This window comes from Hetaerina americana, unplaced genomic scaffold, assembly GCF_022747635.1.
Source record: "Hetaerina americana unplaced genomic scaffold, ioHetAmer1.1.p SCAF_1, whole genome shotgun sequence".
In the NCBI taxonomy this organism is placed as follows: Eukaryota; Metazoa; Arthropoda; class Insecta; order Odonata; family Calopterygidae; genus Hetaerina; species Hetaerina americana.
Window position 1 is genome coordinate 14,171,533 of NW_027286069.1, and position 22,428 is coordinate 14,193,960.

Here is a 22,428-nt window from a genome sequence, read left to right on the forward strand (position 1 = left end):
TTTTGGTGGAATATTTTTCATGTTCAAAATTGCTCCCAATGATCCGATTAACCTATTATATTTCATTTTTTTTGCCATTCTAAAATTTTTAAATTTCTTTCATATCTAAATCACTTTAAATAGCATCATCCCGGTCCGGTGAAACGGAAAATTGTTCCTTAATATTTAGCACATATTGTATCTTTTACGTATTCAATTCATGTAATCTACTTCCGAAATTTCTTGCTCAGTATTTTAAAGGCTTTTGGTTTAAAAAAAAAACCTACAACTTTAAATGGCACTGACGAATTGATTGTGAGATCGCATAGAGTAATTTGTAAGAAATATTAAAAACGAGTATTCGGTGGGGAAAAATCATGTACTAACATACCACTATCAATTTAATGTGAATTATTTCGACAAAACATTGAAAATGTAGTACAACATAATACATCATATTTACCTGTACATTGTAAAAAAATATAATAAAACTCATTGCACCATTTTTGCCAACTATTCTTATTTTTGTACTTTAAAGTGTGTCCGTTAGCTGTAAAATTCGCAGTGAGAGTCAAACAGTCGGCCATCAAGTATAAAATTTTACAACTTAAAAATGTTCATATCGATTAAATTTATTGAAAAGATTCGAAAATAATTATAATTTTGAATTTTAGACGGAATACTGAGTTCCCATTATTTTCTAACGTTTAAATAGTCTATCATAAAAATAAATTATGCTAAACCAATTTATGTAAACCTAACCTGTCTCAAATATTTATTGAGATCATTGTGGGATAAATTAAAACTAATTTAATTCATTATATGTTAATTAAAATCTTAGAACGCCCAATTACCTTAGGTATTCTTCCATGAAACTTATCTCAGATACCGGTAAGGTTAAAGAATTAAACATATTTCATGAAAGTGTTGATCCCATGACGATGAATTTCTTTATCTTCCAATGCCATACTTGGTCACTGAAAGACTAAGTCATGCATTCATATTCATTTATGTATACATATCCTTCACGCAGTTCCATTTCCGGGTAGCCATTGTAACGCAAACCCCATTTTTAGGTTTCCGTATGAAAGTTTCTCTATATCATTGATTTTTCTACCTACTCTACACACTACACATTGTTCCGCTCTTCTTCCGAAATAATAAAAAAAATACCATTTCCTTATATATTCGAATTAGCATTTTCTAGCCTTGATATTCGCCTTCTCTGAATACATTCCTAATGCACGCATCCTCTTCCAGCATGTCTCTATGCTCCCGTTGAAACCAACGGGCTTTGATTTTCCTATTCTCGAAGAATATACTTTGTTGGTTATTCTTACGTGGTCCATTCGGTTGATATGTCCGGAAACCATAGCTCTTCTTTTTTTGATGGCGATGAGATCCTTTCCATCTGATGGTGCAGTTCTTGGTTCGCGCCTCTTAATGCCTTAATTTCAGGTGCATTTTTATTGTAGTGTATGTATTTTTCCTACGTTATATCACTTAATGACATTAAGACACCATCGAAACCAAATTTTTATTAAAAAGATCCAGTTTGCATTGATGAATTATTAACCATAAAATATATTCTATACATCTGGAAATACCAATCACAGTAAAATCCGTCTTCTCGAACAAGATGCCTCGACACACACGCGAAGATCTCCAAGCTAGGCCACAAACTTGTATGCTTTCATTTCACGTGTATTGCAGCGATATAAAGTTAAAAGGTCAATTCAAGGGTTGGTGTGAAACTTGAGGGGTTGTGAAATTCGAAGATGTGCAAAGGTTACCGGGAATAAACGCGATTCATAACTAGGAGATCGTGCCATTGGATAATCATTGATAAGGATTCTGTCACACTGTGGTCACCAAAGCCTTTCTTTACTTGCTCGGTGATAAGGGCATGTGCCCTCGGTGATGCATCCTCGATAGCTATAATATCCGATTTAAAAAGCAAAATGTCGAAGTAAATGCCATACTCTACTCGCGATAAGAGTTCTATTCCCATCTCATCGAGTGTAAGGATGTGACATGTCTCGGGCGGCTGTTATCATCTTCAACACATCATGTGGATATGTTGGGAATATGCCTGAAACATTTGACATAATGAATACAATGGGTTTGAGTTTCAGCCAATGGTCAGTACGAAATTGCTTCACCCGCTATAAGTCTACTAAAAGGAAACCGAATGACTCAATATTCGAAGGCGCTCCCTCTTGCGATGGAATCAAACTGGCAGGTGACGGCTCTCCTCTGGCCGGCGCCGAATTAATTATGGATTCCTCTTCCCCATTTTCCTTTGTGCGAGGCGGCGATTAGAGACGTGCCTTGTGCTTGATGAATCGACATCCGCAAGCGTATACCGTCTTGACCGTTTGAGTGGAAGAAATCGTGTCGGGATTCGTCATCGGAGGTATTCGGATCTCTCTGCCATTCCAATGCTGTGCGTACATAATTATCAACAGAGAAGAAATATTAAAAAAATAATGCATGGGTCCACCCATTTATTTATTTCTAGCAGGCTGTTTACAGAGGTTGATTTCGGACATGTCCCATTGCAAAACTACCGCAGGCCTTCGTGAACTTCCAAAATTATTCTACCTTAACACCAAAAATATTTCATTATTTAGCTCTTTAAATACGGCACATATTTACTAAATATCCAGTACAAGGTGTGCTAATTAAAGTTATTGATTGCAGTTGATTGTGCTACGTTAGCTACTATATCTCCTGGTCTCGCTTTTTTTATCTTAAAAAAATAAAACTAGAACTCACGCTCTGAATAACTAGCGTGGTGATCCATTGGGTAGAGCACTGGGATGTTACTGACCGTAAGGCCGGGTTTCGATTCCGGGTGACACCTCTGAACGCCCACAGCCTCACCCAAGCCGTGTGAATTTTAGGATTCCAGAATGTATACAATTGAACAGGCAAAACAGTTCGTATATTTTCGCAGTAGGGAAGTGAAGTTAGGGACAGTTAAGAAGAATTTCGTTTGGTAAAGAAGCGTGAAACGAAAAATTTGTGTACAAAAACTTTGCAGTGAAAACTTTAATATGGAGCGTAAAAAATTAAATGGTTCAGAAACTTAGGAATAATAGGGGAGCAGATTGTTGGGAGAAATTCGAAGGTAGGACCAATGGATGACGGAGATACTGGCAGGCAGTGAGGTTCTAAGGACGGCAATAGAGAGAAAATGCTGGAAAAGCGATGAAGAGGGAGGAAAAGAATAGGCATTTTGGGTGGAAATAAGGAAGGTATGAAGTATGGAGGATTAAAGGATGTGTCATTGTGGTAATGGGTTAAAAAATATTCCGTGTCATATCGGTTAGGGCTTAGGAATACAGTAGTGTGTAGTCCCAGATCCCATTAAAAGCCTACCCTAAACTGTCAGACTACTTATACTAATTATCTTCTTGAGGAACGACAGGTGGGACAGGGAATGTAACTGGCATCCCTACCTTGGTGTGTGAATTTCGCCAACCGTTGGGTTTAGTCCAAGGTGACATTACCATCACCAATCAAACCAACCTTCAGATTGGCTATTGTAGTGTTTTATGATATGAATTTCCTAAAAAATACATAAATAAGGGCCATTGTAGAATCCTTAGATGATGTGTCCTCGTCCAGTGCGACCCTCATATTCCGCCACACACAAAGACTCTGACCTCCTCTGAATAAAACCTCCACAAATTATTTGTACACAATTCTTCGAGAACCCGAGTTTCTTATGCCCTCTCCCTCTCTAGCAACGCGCAAGTAATAATCAAGAATGATTGGATGGTGAAACTCAAAAGCCATATAAGCACCTTGTATATGGAAATGAAACGATAGAGATAGCCCCATGTATATTAAGGAAAAATGTTCACATCCTTATGAAGCATATTCAAATAACCTTTTAATAATACACATTAAATGTGAAGCTGTCAGGAGCCAATCATAAAGGCAGAGAGGCTTTTTTTCCGCTCCATTGCTATGCATCATGAGCACAATGCCCGCTTTGTTAATGAATTTTTCTTCTTTGAGTTTTAGGGGTGATGGGACCTTATATGGGCGGTGTGGTAGACCAGTTGGTAGAGTGTTCGACGACTGACCGGAAGGACCCAGATTCCAATTCCGAGTGATGTCTTTGGTCATCCTCATCCAAATGGTGCGATTTTCTGCTTACTCGTATTTCATGGAAAATTGAATACTTGATCAGGGGAAGGACTTGCGGTACCCTCACGCCGTAGATACGTCGTTTTCACACGCTTTGCCATGGGTTGGGGTGAACGCCTCCCTCTTCCATCAAAACCAACCTTTGGGTTGATCAAAGTATTGATGACGAAAAGCAGAACCTCAAAAACTGTTGTATGCTCTGAAGTGGCTTCTCTACGCTCTTGGCAGGGTGCAAGAGCGTAGGGAAGCCACTTCACATGAGGGCCTGGATGGTGCCTCCTTTGAACACATTGCTGTACAAATCTGTACCCTTCTGTATAAGCTGTGTGAATTTCAGATCCCATAACTTCTTAGGAAAAACAAAGAAAGGAGCTGAGCCTTCTAACCTGTTGATGCCTGTATTTCACGCGTCCAAGACCTTTTGATAACTGCAATGATGATCAAGTTACTTTATCAGAAGAATCGCCTCAAACACCCAAATACTGCAAGCGCCGCCAGTTAAAACATCGATTTAAAATCCAAAGTCTCTTTTTTTAACTAATCGAGAGACAAAGACAAAAATGTTTCAATTTATGAATTGTCAATTTTCTTCCCTTGCCTATATTTTACAGTACAGAGCAAAATATATGCCGTACCAGCTGGTTAAAAATGAAATAATGGAATGCTCTGATTTCAATGAATTTAACTCACTGAACTTTTATGATGAGGACGGCCTTCATCACATTTCGGGGATGACTGTGAGAAATCGTCTTCGAATTTCTCCATAAATACATTTAAGATTCGAAAACGGCACATTTGTTTAAGCAATAATAAATCTTCGTGCCGCTGGATACACGAAGGACCTTTTAGTTTCGAAGCGCAAGTGATTATTTTTTTGGGGAGGCCGCGACGGACACTGGGGGGTTGCGAAACTGGGCCAGGTGGGAGTGACCGGGGCCAGGGCGTCTGTTCTTTCCTTGCGTCTCCCCGCGCGCGATCGTTCATTATCGGATCGACTGGATTGAGTGAGGGGCACGCATCGGTCCGAACGAACTGCACTCCGGGTCGGTTGATTGCGTGCACTTAATTCGCGGACGAAGGATATCGCTCCCCTCCCTTGCGTTTGACGTGCGATGACGGGTTGACGTCCGGGGCATAATCATGCAATGCAGCATAAGTCACTGGAAACACTGGTTAGCTGCATTCTGTTACAAATCAGAATAAGTATCGAATTATAAGGCATTATAAGTGGGCTCGGTTGCTAAGAATTCTGTTCAAAGACATTTATTAAGGCGCCTACGTTGAACTTAACAAGGGAATACGGTAATATGTCATGAAATATATCCAGATTTAGATAAAAAGCTTCCTCATTCAGTAGTATATAATTTATTACATCACTCTTTGAGCGACTCTACGCATGAGTCTATTTTCACTTCGCTGTTGAGATAAAACGTAAATCTGCGTTTATGAAGAACTTGCGAATAGTGATCGGAGGGACCATTTTTTAAACAAATGACTGGACAATAAGTAACTACGTGCAAGTAATTCCTATGCAAGTGAACTTTACACACAAGGGATGCGTGAGAATACATAAATGAATCACAAGAGTTTTCTATGATTTCGGTTGGAATAAAAACTGCATATAATTGTTTTTAGTTACAGATGGATTTAGCCAGTTCCTTAAACGACTCAGTTTTACTGCAATGCATCTAATTCAGCATCGAGGATACCTGAGGATATTCTTTCTTATGCTTGATTCACTAAACGTCAAGATTATTCGCTCAGCTGGACAAAAATTATCCCTCAATCATCCATTGGAAGTATTCATTCGAAATTTAATAAGGAGGAATTGAACTTGAAGGCCCAGTGACATCGGCTCAACTCATGTTTAAGTCGACCGTTGAATTAGTTCTCGGAGCCAGCAGTCCCGGCAGTATTCGAATCAGAGATACATGTTTGGGTTGAATCAATTTTGACTAAACCGACGGGAATCACTTGATTGATCGTAAATCTTCCATGATTATTGATGCTTGATTTTCTATTGTGAGCCAGAGGAGTTTAAAACTATGCCCTTAGAACACCACGGATAATCCCGACCGAACGTCAGATAAAAATAATTAGATGATTATTTAGGGTAAGCAGTACCACGTCATGACAGTTAAATTCATCCTTTGCATCAATTAATTACATTTTCACACTACTTAAACAGGAATAAAGGATATCATTAAAATATTGACCATCAGCAAACATTTAAACGTCAACTACGTACTCTAATGTTAAAACTGTTAAAGTAAAAAACAAATAATTTCTTAGGTATACTGGTGAATTGCAACCAAAGTGGGCAACGCTCTATAGCTGTAGAGCTGAGGAAACTATGTATTTTTGTTGAACAATCAAGTTATTTACGATCTGATATAAGGCGACGTCTTGAAAGTATACTCAAAATAATACCCACGACTCTAATGAATTCCCAAGTCCAAGATTTTTTCCCTAGTCACAAGTAGTGATTGCACTGATGTGGGAAAGTTACTGGAAAAGAATAAATGGGAAATATATAATTTTCAAGAAAACTCCTTTCATTTGAAATAAAATTGTTGAAAATATGATTGAATTATTGAGAAACTTATTGCATGATCCATTCATACAAAGAAGTGCAACTGCATAACACTATGAATAATATTTCTTAAAACACTTTAAAAACTGGACAGAATCATCACATTGGCTAATTTTATGAATATTAACTAGACATATTTTATGAATAATATGTGTTTTAATGGAATAAGATAATAAAGCAAGGCAAAAAAGATAGAGTGTTATGTCTTTAAAGAAATGTTCACAGCTGTTACTTTTGGCAGTTATATTGCATGCACTTTATTAATGCTATACCAACCTTTAATACCCATGTCGTGACCGACATCACGTGAGGACAACGAGAAGATAACTCGTCCATTCTATTCGCGTGTCGAAATATAGGCCCGTCTCAAGGAGGTGACATTTTAGAACCTGTTTAAAAATATGAATATGCGTGAATGAATATGCGTATATAATAATGTCCTTTGTAGTCGGCTAAAGTCGTCGTATGAATTTGAGATGTGTGGGGAGATAAATTGGTGTTTCTGTCGGTGTAAAAATCCTTGTCTTCGCCTTAGGAAGGAAGGACGGACGAGACCTTCAAACGAGTCACGATTCTATCCGAAGTGTTCATTCGGACAGATTAGTTCCCTACAAAGGATCTTGAGCATTCACTCACGGATTTTGGGACCTTCAATAACTAATCACCGCGGAAGATTCCGCTGTGGCTGCTGTGCTCATTGTACGTCTCCGAAACTGAGCAAAACAGCTCCACCACTCTGGAGTGACGGAGCTGGTGCTCACATGCTTCATCGAAGGCCCTCAGCTTCTCGAAAAATACAAGCAATATTTCAATATTCACCAATATCTCAAACCAATTTGATATTCCTTGAATATGAAATTCACCGTATCACGCCGCAAATACAAGTACTTGTATGTGATAAAATTTATACCTAATATTTAAAAACAGCTTGTGAGTATAAATCACAATGTATTTCTCGATACGTATCCAAACAACAAAATTAATGACCAATTGGTCACAACCAACGGATCACACCGATAACGATCAACAAAATATGACTAACTTTTGATTTCGCCCGTGTGTACCTGATATTCGTGGATACATACTAGTGCATGTTCTTCATTCGTTACATGGCATGGATAATACGTTCGCGTTTTGAATATGAATGCTCGTAGGTTTGTCCGTGTGTTTATATATTTGAACTAAATACAGCTGCTTTATTTAATTTTAGACATCGATCAACAACTTTTTATGCGTTTTATTTTAAACGATTTACCACGATAGGCATTGGCTGTCCAAGTCAATTAATTAATTCTAAAGTCAGTAATTTCGCCAATTTAGGAACAAATTTTTCGGTTACCATTCATGCTTAGCAAATATATACCTTGAAAAGGAAATAGCTTCTCGTAAATGAGGCTAAAGAGAGATGGATGTGTTGTGGGAAACCTCATTATGAAGAATAAACCAACGGCATACTAGAATGAAATAGGGCTGCTGCATCTCCTTATGGAAAATGGCGCCATTTGTAGTCAAATTCACCATCAGATTAAATACGTAAAGAGCGTTAAAACGTAAAAAAATGAAATACTAATGTGAGAGGTTAGGTAATCACTATCGGTTAATGGACAACTTAAGTGCCAAGGCTGTTCTTTGTTAAACTAAGAACTGATGAATTATAGCATGCGGAGCTCATTTAGAAATTTATCATCCATAAAAAAAAACAAAGGGAAAGTCAACCTTGACACATGGGAATGACCTAAAGACCTATACGGGTCACATATGATTTCACAGCGAGCATCACCAAAAAACTTCGCGCCTCTTCGACGCTGTATACTAACCGAATGCAATATCGGAAGCCTAGACGAAATTTTGCCAATTATCACTACTAGAACTTTTCAAACACTTTGGCTATCGCTCGTCTAAATTCCAATTACATTTTATTTTTAATGCAAACATGTTAACATCTCGGCAGTTCGAATAATATATTCGAGTAACAATGGTCACTTCGTGAGAGAGACACATTTCTAAGGAATAGATTACAGCACATCATCCGAGGTGGATCGATTTTGTTCACTCGCCACCATCATTCGTCAAGGGAATGAGCCACTCGATTGCGACGACAGGCTAGAATATTTTGACCAAGTGCATACTGATACGAGGACATTATGGAAAAATGTAATGAATTCCGAAATAGAAATTGCAAAATACTTCCAATTGCAAAAATTTAGTTGCACTTCACATTTTATATTCAGTTCCGGTTATGAAAAAAGAAAGCTATGACGATATTTTCACCACCGTACCTTATTAATATTTTTTGGATGGTCCTAACGAACCTACGAATATTAATATGACCTCAATCCAAAATAAACCCATCAGTCAACATTTTCATAATTTAATCCTTCAAGGCGATAGGATTGATGGACGCCTCTACGTAATAAAGAAAATTACGCAAGGTGTTGCCGTTTAAACAATAACCACTACGAGTTTTTGTAACCGTGTGACTCAAATTTGTGAACTCGAGCATCGTTACCGCCATTTCTTGATTCTGGCGTGGTTTCCTTGACTTCTTCCTCCGGGAATAAAGCGCACGACCGAATCTCAAGGCATTGTTTACCGGTTGCTATTTGCAATTTCGGTGATTTTTTGTCCTGAAAACGGAAACGTAGGGGTCTGCTGAAAACATTAATTTCCATATAATCGACATTGCGACGCGAATCTGAAAAAAATAGCAAAACAACATCCGATTCAGCATTACGTGACAATAGTACCTCGACCGTTTGGCCATTAAATTACGTGACCAATGCATAGTTCACACGCACAGCGTACAGAATTCTTACGCCGACCAGATGAATATTAATTGTGTAATTGTGTGCTCGAAGAGATCTATGTGAAGTGTTGTCGAGCATTCACCCATCAATTGACTTGGCCATTGTCACCGGTTTTAAATGAATGTCCGGGATATCTAAATTTCATAATGTCTAGTATTTGTGAGAGTGCCAGTTGGCAGTCGTCATAAAACATACTGCCTAAAAGAGGCTGGTGCGTCTTTCGTATGCTACAGAGAAACTTTTGACAGTTGTTTAAAGCTATGGTAGGTTTTTGATGCACGAGTACCGATGGACTTAAAACCGCAATATTTCTTCATCCCACCTAACTATTAACAAATCTATAAGGTTGCATTTAAAATAAATCCTTTCTTCTCTTCACATAATTTCTACATTCCCTCATACATTCCAAAATGCCGACAATGAAATTACATATATTAGGTCTCACTTCTGCACATGTACTTACCATTCTATATTAAGTCATATACGAGCTTGCAATATCAATTGAAGAGAATTAGGAGAGTATAATAAACATTTAGATTTTCCACCGAAAATATTTGTGTGGTAGAAAATAGATGCACGGCATATTATTAACTGGCAAGTAGGAAAGGAAAAAATCCCTCGTCACCCTCTTACCCACTCGTATGCGACCCAAACAGTTTGTAGTATGTATACACGAGGCATATATGAACAACTGCGAATAACTATACATACAACTGCGGTGAACAAACTAAATAATAACTCGAAAATCCATGATTTTTATTCTCATTCGGAATAACGGAATACTGAATGAATTCAATTAACTAGTAATGTTTATTTATTCACAGGTAATCAATAATCCAAAAAAACAGAGCATTAATCAATTAAATCTGCGTTTGCAGCTCTCAAATAATATTGTATTAATTCTCTGAAGTTTTCATTGTCCTGGGGAGAAAACTCTGAAAAGTGGTGAGAATTCATCTTGGTGTAACATCTTCTAAACTCTTATTGTGATTAAAACTGTTCCAAAATAAAAACCAATGAAAATCTAATCCAGAAAACAGAAAAAGTCCAGACGGTGCTACAGAGGAGCGAAACTAATCGACACTAATAACTTCTTTCCTGTGGAAACGCAAAGTCTTTGCTTCTTTCCTCGTGATTTACAAATGGATTTCCACAAAGTATCGACCTTAACCATCTCTCAAATTCTAATGAATTCTCCATTTAATTTTCATTTTTTATTTATCTTATTATCACAGAAAGGCTACACGCCTAAGACCGAATTCGGGTTTCATCTGAGAACTACTACACACATGCATCGTTCAGTATATCTGTTCAACTTTTCGGCCACAGAATTTCCTTCTTAGAATCCTCATACTGCCACCACATCATCTTAAATACCTATTATTTTCTTCTTTCTCACACTCTCTCTTGAAGTCCTTTCTTTCAGAACTCCCAACATTCCAGTACCGCTCGATAAACGTATTTTTCTTCATCCTAACTCTCTTTCGAATTTATGAGTTCTTTCAGGAACATACAAATAAAATATTCTGACGAAGTTTGAAACTCATTTGTTCTTCCCGCCCAATAGTCACAAATTATATTTCCCCAAATTTATCGTTATTTCCTCGGGATGATTTATATTAAATTTAATCAATGCTTACACTCACCATTATACGCACAGTAAAGTAACTGGCGATTATTTCTAGCATCACAAAAGTGACTAAAATGCCTAACACGAAACTTTTTTTGGATTTCCATTTCGATTGAAAAGGTACATATAACAATGCTTTTCATCACATATTTGCTTGTCGAAAGAGATAGCTAATGGACATTATTCCTGTTTATGAATTTAGTGCACCTACTGTGATATTCAGATCACTATTTATCTGCAATAATGACTCTGGAACTATTGCTGCAATGCGTAGCAAATTCCATCGATCAGCACTGATCAAACGTAAGGTCTTCTTTTTAAAAATTCAACCTTGTGCAATTCTTTCTAGCTACTGAATATGATTAGGGAACGTCCTGTTGAGAGATGCATTACACAATGAATTTTGATCGCAGACTAAGCCCACTATAACTGACGAAATAACTTGGCATAAATTAGTGCGTCCTTGGGCAAAATGAATGGCTGCAGCATAATTTACTGCAATTCGAGAACCGCACACACGTTTGCGTCCTTATTCCAACTCCACTCTCTTCATTCATCAGACGTGGAATAGCAGGCCAAGCGACTGGCAGGATTTTAATGAGCTCACATAATGCATCCCTTGAGATATAGCGTAATGGAACGAAAACCCCTTCCACGACTTCGGCGGCGTTCGCCTTAATTGTGACACATGGGAGGCGTTAGTCCACGCGCACTGCTTCATCCGGCTTGTTTTTATATCGGGCGGCGGATGTCCAGACCAGTTGAAACGCAGCCGCAGATGAGGACACGGGTATTATAAATAAACCGCTCACTCCTACACCAATCGGGGAAAATTTACACTCGATTACATAATCTATCCGACAGGCACGACCTGATTTAGACTCGTATTTTTGCATTTGAATGAATACAAAGATGGTAAAAAGAACTCCGAGGGTTGGGTAAGGGCGAAAAGTGAAATATATCCATGTGTATAACTTTTTTAAATGTCCGGACATCTCTGATATGGCATCCGTCCTCGAGGCGGGTCTCGAAATCGTAATTGTCGTGTCAGCGCACAAACACAGCGGTGATTATCTAAAAAAAAACCTACTCGTGTGGGCATCGCTTCAGAAAAAAAGTTCGAAATCGAAATGCACATATACTGAACATTTAAGTTGAACACATTCTGTTCATTTCCGATTGAATTCTGAGTGTATCGTTCCCATCTACGCGGACACTTGAAAAACGATGCGACGACCAAAACTTACCTATATTTCTCCGGGGGAAAGTGAACAAGGTTGGAAAATAACAGTTTCACTTCGTCAGTATAAAAAACTTACACTAACCCGTTACGTGTGTTAAAGCTATTTTCTTCCATCTGCATGCGAAGGAGTCATCGATTTTTTTTACCCGTTTACCAAGTGTCGCCGGGTGGAGAAAACACGTCGAAATCGTCGAGAGGGCGATGGGTTAAGGAGGGCGTTCCGCGGCTGAGTTACGCGGACCCCGCCCTCCGCCATCCTCTGTGCTCGCGCAAACAATTACGTCGCTGAGGAGGGCGCGTGGGATGCCGGAGATCGCACGCGGCGACGAAGCATAAAGGGACCTCTTGGGACAATGCGGTTCGACCCCGCGCGCCCCCTCGCTGATCTTTCTGCTCCCGCGGATCCGACTCTGTGAATAAGTTGGCCTTCTGTTGGACGCGGATCCCTCTGCCGAGCTCACGGATTTGCGTCTTATCCGGTGGACGGGGGAGGAAGGAGGATGGGGGTTGGAACGAGGGTTATGTTTGGCACGATGGTCCTTGAAGTGGGTGGCGCATAGGGGAGGGCGTGGTCTTCCCACCGCCCGGACAAAACGCTTTTTACAGTCGGGAGTGAAAAAAATAACAAATATAGGGAGACTTAAGCGCCCTAAAGATTGAATGAATTTAATTTCAACTACTATCGCACTGTAGCATTAAAAGGTATAAGGTTTGGATATTATCATATATAAGGTTGCGGTGAAAATTCCTTTAATTTGTAGAACGCGAAAGTCTCTTTAAAAAAATAATCTTAAGATCGGAATGAATTTCCCCGTATTTTCTCTTTCAACCGTTAACCATTAAAACTCTTCTAAGCAAAACGAATTTACTCCAACAACTGCCAGCGACGAATTTGTGGATCAAATTCATCTAACAAAAGGCAAAAACACAAGTTACTTGTAGAGACAGAAATTTTGACTCTCTGTTACTCGCTGGTAAAATCTTGCATCCAGCTAGCATTTGCATTCGACCCACAAAAAATTAAATTATTAATTCCTAATAGACATCGGATTGAATACCGCGTTCAATCTGTTATTTAATTTTTATACCACCATAAAATCGACTCAGAATTCAATGAAACAGTCTGGTATTTCGCCCGTGATAATGGGAACCAACGTAAAATAAAAAGTTGATGTAAAGAAATGCCTATTGAGGAAGGCCAAGTATGGAATGCGCACATCGAGCAGACTTGTGAAAAACTGGAAACTTTCCAGGGAGAAATGAAGATGTCGAAAAGTTAACACATTAATGAGATTTAAAGCAAGCAATCAAGTATCCGGGCTATATAACGATGACTTCCGTTTGTATAGGGGAGAAAATTAAAAAATGCCGATGGAAGCACATTTCAAAATGCTATTCTAGTGGGATCAGAGATGTTATCTCGCGCGAATCAATGAACTACATGAAGGGGAGACCAGAAAGCTTCCAAAATATCCAGTCCACATATATGCTGTTTTGATCATTGATGGGACGCACTTGTACAACAGTACCCCTTAAAGCTTATATCATTGAGTGGCAGGAGAGAAATGTAAATTAAAATTATCAAGATGCCTGAAAGGAGCTCATGAAATAAGTGAGAGATCTAAATTTATTTATAGCGTTTCATTGTGAATCTTTGCCGCACTGAGTCACGCTCGGGCAATACCCACCTTGTGCCTTCCGGGGAAAGATCAAAGGCCCACGAGGATATTATAATTAACCTTGACAGAAAAATTTTTATTCAAGGAGGAGAAATTAATTTGGCGTGAGAACAGATATCTGTTAATTTCCACAGCACCTGCGGGAAACGGTAAATTCCTCCCCCCCCCGTTTCTGTGCTGGCCGTCAATCACGCGTGGAAATAATGATCCAATGCTAAAGATTTTACGCTAACTTGATCGTATAAATGATGGTGAATTCAGAAATAAAAGATCTAATTCTAAGGGGAAGGAAAGATGGAATGGGGAAAATAACCGGGAGAGCCTCCGTTAGCAAGAGCATTATGCGTTGAAGACTCCGTCACAAAGAGAGAGAGTTCCCTTGTTACGAAATGTAAACTAGGAAGCTATCGAGTTTGAGATCAATTGGAACTAATTAGAATTTGTCAGCAGAAGCTGAGAACAAAAAAAAACAAATGGAACTGAGCTCTACCAGTGTTGCTCCATGCTTGCAGGGTTTGTAATTCGGAAAACAATATACAGCGGGCGTCTTTGAAAAGGTTTCAAACTCCATTTTACATATTTGTACTACTACGATAAGAAGAAATTATAGTCCATCATTAATCCATCCAACCTCGACTTCGGGCCAGAAACCTTCGTTTGAATGTAAACCTCAAAACGCTGACTCGTACTGAAGCGTTCATTTAATCGCTAATATGTACTAATTGTCTTTCCACAACCTGATCTCGAAGTAAAATTACCAAGCGATTTAAAGGAAAGTTAATTAACATCGGTTCATCTGATAAGATCTACGTACGCAGGTGCTCTTGCGAAAAACTTTTGTGGGCCAGCTTTCCATAGTCTACCACCTATGCCACAGAGGGAGTTGGGTCACAACTACCGAAACCGCTCGCGTCGGATGTCAATTACTGCTCAAACGCACTATTATCGTGCCTCCGCGAAACTCAAGGCTCACTTAAGTGGCATATCAATGAAAGGGATCCAATCCACTCTGGTGCAAGTGTCTAAATTCAGTATATTTTACTAAACGTTTTCTGTGCCAAAAATTATCAACAAAATCAATTGTCAAAAATCTTCCCGCGCCAAACGTAACTGTAAGGGCAAACGGGGTTGAAAGTCGGTAAAAAAAAGTCGAAACATTCGTCATAATCGGTCCATTTTAAAAGGGACAGATTGCTCAAAGCGTTGAACTCATTTCGCATGACTTTCTCTCGAGCAATAACTCGTACATAATACTTTAAAATGTCCTAGTTTTTCACCAAATTTATCTATACGCGATCATCAGTATATAAAAAAGTAAATTTGACCGAAATCTACAGAAAGGGTAGTTTTGAATGGAAGGAAGGGGAGAACATGGTCTCTAGCCTCGTAATCAGTGCATATAATCTTCCTCTAAATTTCATCTAAAGGATAAGCAGTTCACGGTATGCCACAATCCCGGCATAATATTAATGATAGGATTATTTATGTAGATATTGCACATTGATCTAAGTGTAAAAATACAGTTAGAATTAATAAACCACTTAAGTAAAAACTTTGAATGAGAAAAGTGAAGATTTTTGGCCATGCTAATTTTGAAAATTTTAGGCGCAATAGCCTTTGTGCGCGGTGATGATTTTTCATTCAATTCCTGATGCAAACTCACTTTTTACCAAACCGATTAGCTCTTTTAAAATTTAGGCACCATGCGCTATCGCCTGTGTCGCCCTGTGCTCACATTATTATTCGCCTGCGAAAACCTCAGCGCCTCTGGTACAGCTAAACTCATCGTGCATGATGTACTCAACAAAAGTAATTGCATTAAATTTTATATTTATCATCTTTGCAATGCGAAATTGATTTGAGGAAACTGAATTTTATATCCTACTGACATCCTATCCCAAAATTCGTTGAGAACGTGATATCTCCGCTGGGGTGTAACGCTTAAAAACTAATGGAAGTAGGTCAGCAATCCCATTTCCAAGGAATATATGTTTACTCTTCGCACAATCCTCTTCATTGCATTTTGTCGTGCCCGTGTAAATAGGAGGAAGTTTACCCTTTTTATATGTTAACCCTTTCGAACGCGAAACAGAGGATCCTATCCGCGCTGTAATTACTATGATTTGGATTGTTGAACTTCCCGCACTCTCATTTCCTCTTTTGCATAAAAACCAATGCCATTATAAGTACCAGGAATATGTGAAAGGGTTAGAATAATGGTTTGAAATTGAAACTATGGAGGGAAGTGAATTAAAGAAGTCCTTGATGGAAACAAAACCCGAATGCCATTATGGACGATTACCAAAATGACAGCGAAGTTGCCGTGGGGCGAAACTACGAGTAAAAAAAGAAATAAAGGCTATTGGGAATGCAGTGAATATTCAGAAGAAAGCAACAAACGAGAAAATACTTCCAACAAAGCATTTGTAATATTGATAAAATTATAAATAAATTATTCATCAATAGCTTAGTTTTCACGTATTTTTATGTTGATTTTTTATTAAATACCATTGTACCACTAAATTCGTACTTTTTCATTTGAATATATTGATGAAATATTAAACAGAACATATTTGAAAATGATTTTAATTTTCGCTGGTACTATTTTTCTCGCCCATAAAATTCAATTTTGAAGGAAATATGCCGATTCGGACTCAATTGACTACATGACACAAATATGAGCCAAAAACAAAACCTACCGATTTTTTGAAGAGCGGGAACTGTTTTTTTTGGGTATATTTTGGCGCAATGTTTATAAGGAATGCGTTCACGTCAGGTATGGATTTTGCTTTTAACATCGTCGCTTACTCCTTAGGAAAGAACAGCACTTCCCCTTCCCATGAGGTATCCAGTTGACTAGAGAAGATTTTGACTAAAAGATTTAAAGTTAGGTTATTCAATAAAACAAATTTTAAACCATGACCATTGCAAAGCCATAAATATTGTCTGTTATTAATTGTTGTTATTAATATATTGTCTACCAACAGAACAATTCATGCAAATTAATATTTATTTACCTTCCTCTTAAAGACAAAGTTACTATTATTCCGATGTTGTGTGAATTCGAAGAACTTTTAAAATGAGTATGGAACTAAAAGAGCCTGCTCGCACTGAGTAGGACATCCATGGACATACGGAAATTTTCGAGTGGGAGAAAAGAAATATCATTAAAAAATGAAATTTCCAAAAAACGGCCGGGACCACACCGCAGTGAAGTTACGTGAAAGCGAAAGGTGAAAGAGCAAGGGAGGTTGTCTCGGTGCCACTGGAGCATGCAAGTCACCGAAACACACCGGCTGAGTAGAGGGGCCTCCCTGGGGTGGAACGTAGGCCGCGGTTGGGTACGGCGGTACTGCGCAATTGCAGAACAACGACTATGATGGGTGAGGTCCGTTAGAATAAGCACATGCAAGAATTTTGCATGTGGGTATGCATTGTAAATTGAAGGAGAATCAGCAGTTAGATCATCAGCGCAAGACGTAACAATTTCAGAGCGTTAGGATTATTTACCTTGACCGGGAATCGAATCCGGATCCTTCGAGTGCTTAAGGTAGTACTCTTACACCAAAATTTAGGGGCTTTAAAAATGAGTTATTAATTGGAAATTCGGGCTATTCAATGTTCCATAGTACCAAATCGACGTGAAATGTATCAAGTTTTAGATATTATAAAGAGAATAAATCAAGAATGCCGATTCCATCCATCCATCTATATATATATATCTATCTATCTATCTATATATCCATCTATATATATATATAATATATATATATATATATATATATATATATATATATATATATATATTGTTAAACAAAAAATAATATCTGCGAGGTAAATTGAGGAAGGACTTAAGCTGACAGCAGGTTTCGTCGCATCACACACCAAAAACATGAGATGTGGTGCGTGAACGTGGTGTGAACTTAGTTCGTTAGATTTCATAGTCGCGATTAACATATGTGATGGGGATGGACTATACACGGCTCCGTGTGAAGCATTATGTATTATGTGACTTCTTGCCTAGAATAGAATGGTTTGAGGCATCACTTTGTGGAAGCGATTCATATCGGAAAAGAAAATACTTTGTTCTTCCACGTATATTTTATTATTCACGACATAGGTTTCGACTTTCAAAGTCATCATCCATGACTTTAGGATTTGGGATGATGACTTTGTAAGTCGAAACCTATGTCGTGAATAATAAAATATACGTGGAAGAACAATATGATTTATTTTCCGATCCTTTCTCTTGCATTGAATCTTGCATCTTCCTTAGTGAAAATTGATTATATATTAATTGAAAAGGCTCACCGCAAGGAGGGATGAACTTTGAGGGATCAACGCATAGGTACGCAGCCAAACTCGATCGAGCACTTCGGTTTCGTAAAATTCCTACGTTCTGAGATTTAAACTTGCGACTTGTTCAAATTCCAGCGTCGCACAGCACAGTGGTGAGAACGAACGAAAATCTACGTGAGCCAATATCAGGGTCGGGAGTGGAGCGGAGGGGTGAAGAGAGGTCAGTAAGTCAGCTGTGCGCGGCCGATAATTGGAGAGGGTGGATGCCGGGAGAAGCGGGTGGAGATGCGGGGAATTGGGAGGAGGGAGTTGAGGTCGACCATCTCTGAACACCTCGCTGACCCTGTCCGAGTAATCCGCCTATCGCCTCTCCCCTCCTCCCTTAAGTGCGTTGGGATGGTTGGCGCACGCCCATCCCCGCCTTCTTGTCCACGCACCCGCCCTCCCTTCTCTCTCTCTTGCCCACCACGCTCACTGACTCACCCACCCACTCTCTCCCTCCCACCGCCCCAATCTCCCTCCCGCACCCCATACCACAGGAGCAGAGGTCCGCCGTCGCTCCCACGATCCCGAAAAACCCTTCGCCTTCCCTCCCCACTACTCTTGCTCTCCCCAAGGTCCCCCTCGGTTTCGCCCTTCTCCCGGTCCCGTATAAAAGGGGGACCACGGGTCTCGAAAAGCACTCACACAATCTCGCAAGAGAAGCTCAAGTCTCCTTACAGAAAAGACAACCAACAAACCCTCCGCCACCATGTACAAGCTGGTGAGTTCTCCTTAGTCGGATACTAGCAGTCTTAGTCGTGCTGGCGAAATCGGCTCATTCCTACTTTGAACTTTCCCTCCTCTCACGGTAGATTTGAATAAGCTCCGGGATGCGATCTTCATTCGACATAACGGACTTGTCTCGTAGCAACTTGGACGTAGGATAACTAGGACTTACTTCCACTTAACCTTCCTACGATGGTATTTGTGACTAATATACTCGTCGCGTTTCACCTTCATAGGATATTTCTGGTTGTTTCCCCATACATTTTCTTACAATAATGTAGTAAATTTGAGGGATACAGAAGTTCTTAGGGGAATTAGTACGGTGCCGTTGTGCCGCTCAGTATTTGTTGCAAAGGAATGTTTCGATGCCGACAACGGCACAATGAAATTTCAAAAATTGGAAGATTTTTTCTAGGATGAAAAGTGCTTAAGGACTTAGTATCAGTCTGAAAACTTTCGAACTGGTGTTTATTTTTCTCTAACTAATTTGACATGGGCTTAAATTTTGTTGAATACGACGTTGTCTCGAATTTTAAAAAGAAAAGTATGACGAGGTAAATGTGTAGCATTGGATTTACTGCGACTCGCCCGGTAACAGACCTTTTCGAAAATTAAGAACCCGCTTCACCTATCTAACTTTCACTTCCGGTTCTCTTTTTGGTAAAGCCCCTTCGGGTCGGAGTAAATGATTCCAATATTCAAGAACAGCGTGTGTCGACAGAGAAAACGATTATTTGCTTGTACTAAATTTTGTCATAGCTCTCATCGCTCCTTAGAGCTAAAATTGAGTGACAGCGCCACGCTATTTTGTATTCAACGAGAGGCAGAAAATGCTTTCTCTTGGAAAATATTTACGGTGTTTTCAATAGGTGTTTTCCGGTATTCTTTTAACAGTCCAAATAATTATCACCTGGGTGACAGTTATTTTCGGTTACGTTTCTGATGGGCAAAACACTAAATCCCTGGTTAGAACCGACTTTCTCTCCTTTGTTAGAATATGTACCCAAATGTGAACTAAAATTTTATTACTTGTTTGATACAATAATCCCTGATCTCAACCGGAGATCATCCGTGATAAAAAAGTGCTCCGGAGTTCTTTTGAAAAGTAGGGTGTTGGAAAATTCAGATAAGTCAGTATTTTAAACATTTATTCTACCTGCGAAAATTCATCTATTATAGCAGATAACGAAGGGTAAACCACGTGGTAATAGGACAATACCTTTTTTTTAATAAGCCTATAGTCTTACTTAGTTTATTTTGCATACAGAATAACGTCCGAGGTTATTCAGTCTTATTTTTTCATTTCACCAGAGGCCAAATTAGTACTTTGATCAACTCAGATACTCTAATCACCTAATATGTGATGCATGAACACTGGAGATAAATAAGATATTTCGGAGACAGGGCGTGAGAAATAAAAACTGTATTCCATAGCGTAAAAACTCAGTATCAGTTCCGTTCCGGAGAGTTCAACGCCCGATCATCCGCGGCTAGCAAGGAAAATGGAAATTTTAAGTTGGATTCGATCGTAGCGTAAAATTGAAAATTCAGACATCTTACATGTATGCCACAGATACTTCTAACAATATTCCCAACTATACTTGTTTCTGGTTTTGTTTTATTTAACACAGGCTTAATATATTTTTTTCCAGGTCGCTCTCCTCGCCCTCGTGGCCGCTGTCTCCGCCGCCCCTGGCAACCTCCTCGGCGCTCCCCTCGCCTACTCCGCCCCCGTGGCCTACGCCGCCCCCGTCGCCCCCGTTGCCTATGCCGCCCCCGTCGTCCACGCCCCCGTTGTTAAGGCCGCCGTCCCCGTCGCCACCTCCTACGCCAACACCTACAAGGTCTCCGTGAAGGTACGTACGCTCGGTATGATTTTAGCACATTTCGCCTAACGCTGCATGAGTTGAAACGTGTTGGAAGAAGGAATGACATTCAGACGCAGAAATTGACTCAGTATATTTGAATATCAATTCAAAAATCTGTATCATTAATAAATTTCAAAATTATTTGGGCGAGATAAATCAAATTTCTTCTAGTTTTACACTATTTGAACATCATAATCTTTCATCGGGGAAATTATTTGATAATCTACCTCTAGTAATGCAAAGCCAGTAAAAATTGGTGCTTGCGAGAGTAACCTTTATTTTGCGTAGCTAAATTATAATAGCTTACCATTACCATTCTAATTATTCATTTGCAATAACACCTGGTTTTTAATAGGGACATTAAACAACTTATCTTTCTCGTGCAAAATCTGTAACACCTTTGACTTTATTTGTACTGAAGTGGGTTCCAACCTACTTTCACTAATAATGACGACTCAATCAACATTAAAAGCTGACAAATCAATGGAACTGGATAAGATAAGAGACTCATCCATGTTGTACGCATTGAGCGCTAGCATAATGGTTCTTCATTATGTAAGAACACGGATTTTAATCATGTTTTACTTATACCTTTCATATATAAACACTCACCTGTGTTTTTTCCCTTGCCCTACAGGCTCCCGTCGTGGCTCACGCCCCCGTCGCCTACGCTGCCGCCCCCGCCGTCGTCGCCCACGCCGCCCCCGCCGTCGTGGCCCACGCCCCCGTCGCCTACGCCGCCTCCCCCGTCGCCTACGCCGCCGCCCCCGTTGTCAAGAGCTACGGATACCTCCACTAAGTTCCTCTTCATTGCCAAAAGGATGCACATGATGACCATTCATCACGATGACCTGTATATACATGCATTGCCTTCGTAACAACATCCAACAAGCACCTATTTATGGCATTGTCAATCATCAGAACATCCTGAAATAAAAAGAAAAATAAAATAAATTCTTTCATTTCTCTACGGAATAATACGCTATGATCCCGCCTCACAGCACAAAACTTATATCATGCATTTTCTGCGAAGTAAATAGAGCCGTAACCAATTAATAGAATCACCGGTCGAGTGGTTTTCATTAATTCTTCGAAAACATTCAAATTGAAAGTGTAGATTTACTTGAATCTCATCAAGTTACTCAAAAAGTAATACCTACCATCAATAACCTTTGAAATAGTATCAATCAACTGACCCACCTGTGGGGTACATCATGGGGATTCATCCAGACTTAATATACTCATTTAAACCATAATTACAAGGGTCTCCTCTTTCTGCCAAGGATTGTGAGCTAAAATTCGAGTTTCCTCTTCTACAGAGAAAATGTAAACAATATAAATTTGTTAATACCTCCCTCTGAGAATGTGACATAGAAAACTTTGATAGAGGTTTTTGGAATC

At 39.2% G+C, this 22,428-nt stretch overlaps 1 protein-coding gene across 1 annotated transcript; it reads left to right on the forward strand.

Annotated features, from left to right (window-relative positions):
- The first annotated feature begins 19,076 nt into the window (after nt 1–19,076).
- On the forward strand, nt 19,077–21,951 carry LOC139700153 (cuticle protein 38-like). Its single transcript, XM_071598720.1, has 3 exons — nt 19,077–19,154; nt 20,812–21,015; nt 21,665–21,951. The coding sequence occupies exons 1-3, from the start codon at nt 19,143–19,145 to the stop codon at nt 21,824–21,826; spliced, it is 378 nt and encodes a 125-aa protein (XP_071454821.1). The 5' UTR covers nt 19,077–19,142; the 3' UTR covers nt 21,827–21,951.
- Nucleotides 21,952–22,428: the final 477 nt, after the last annotated feature.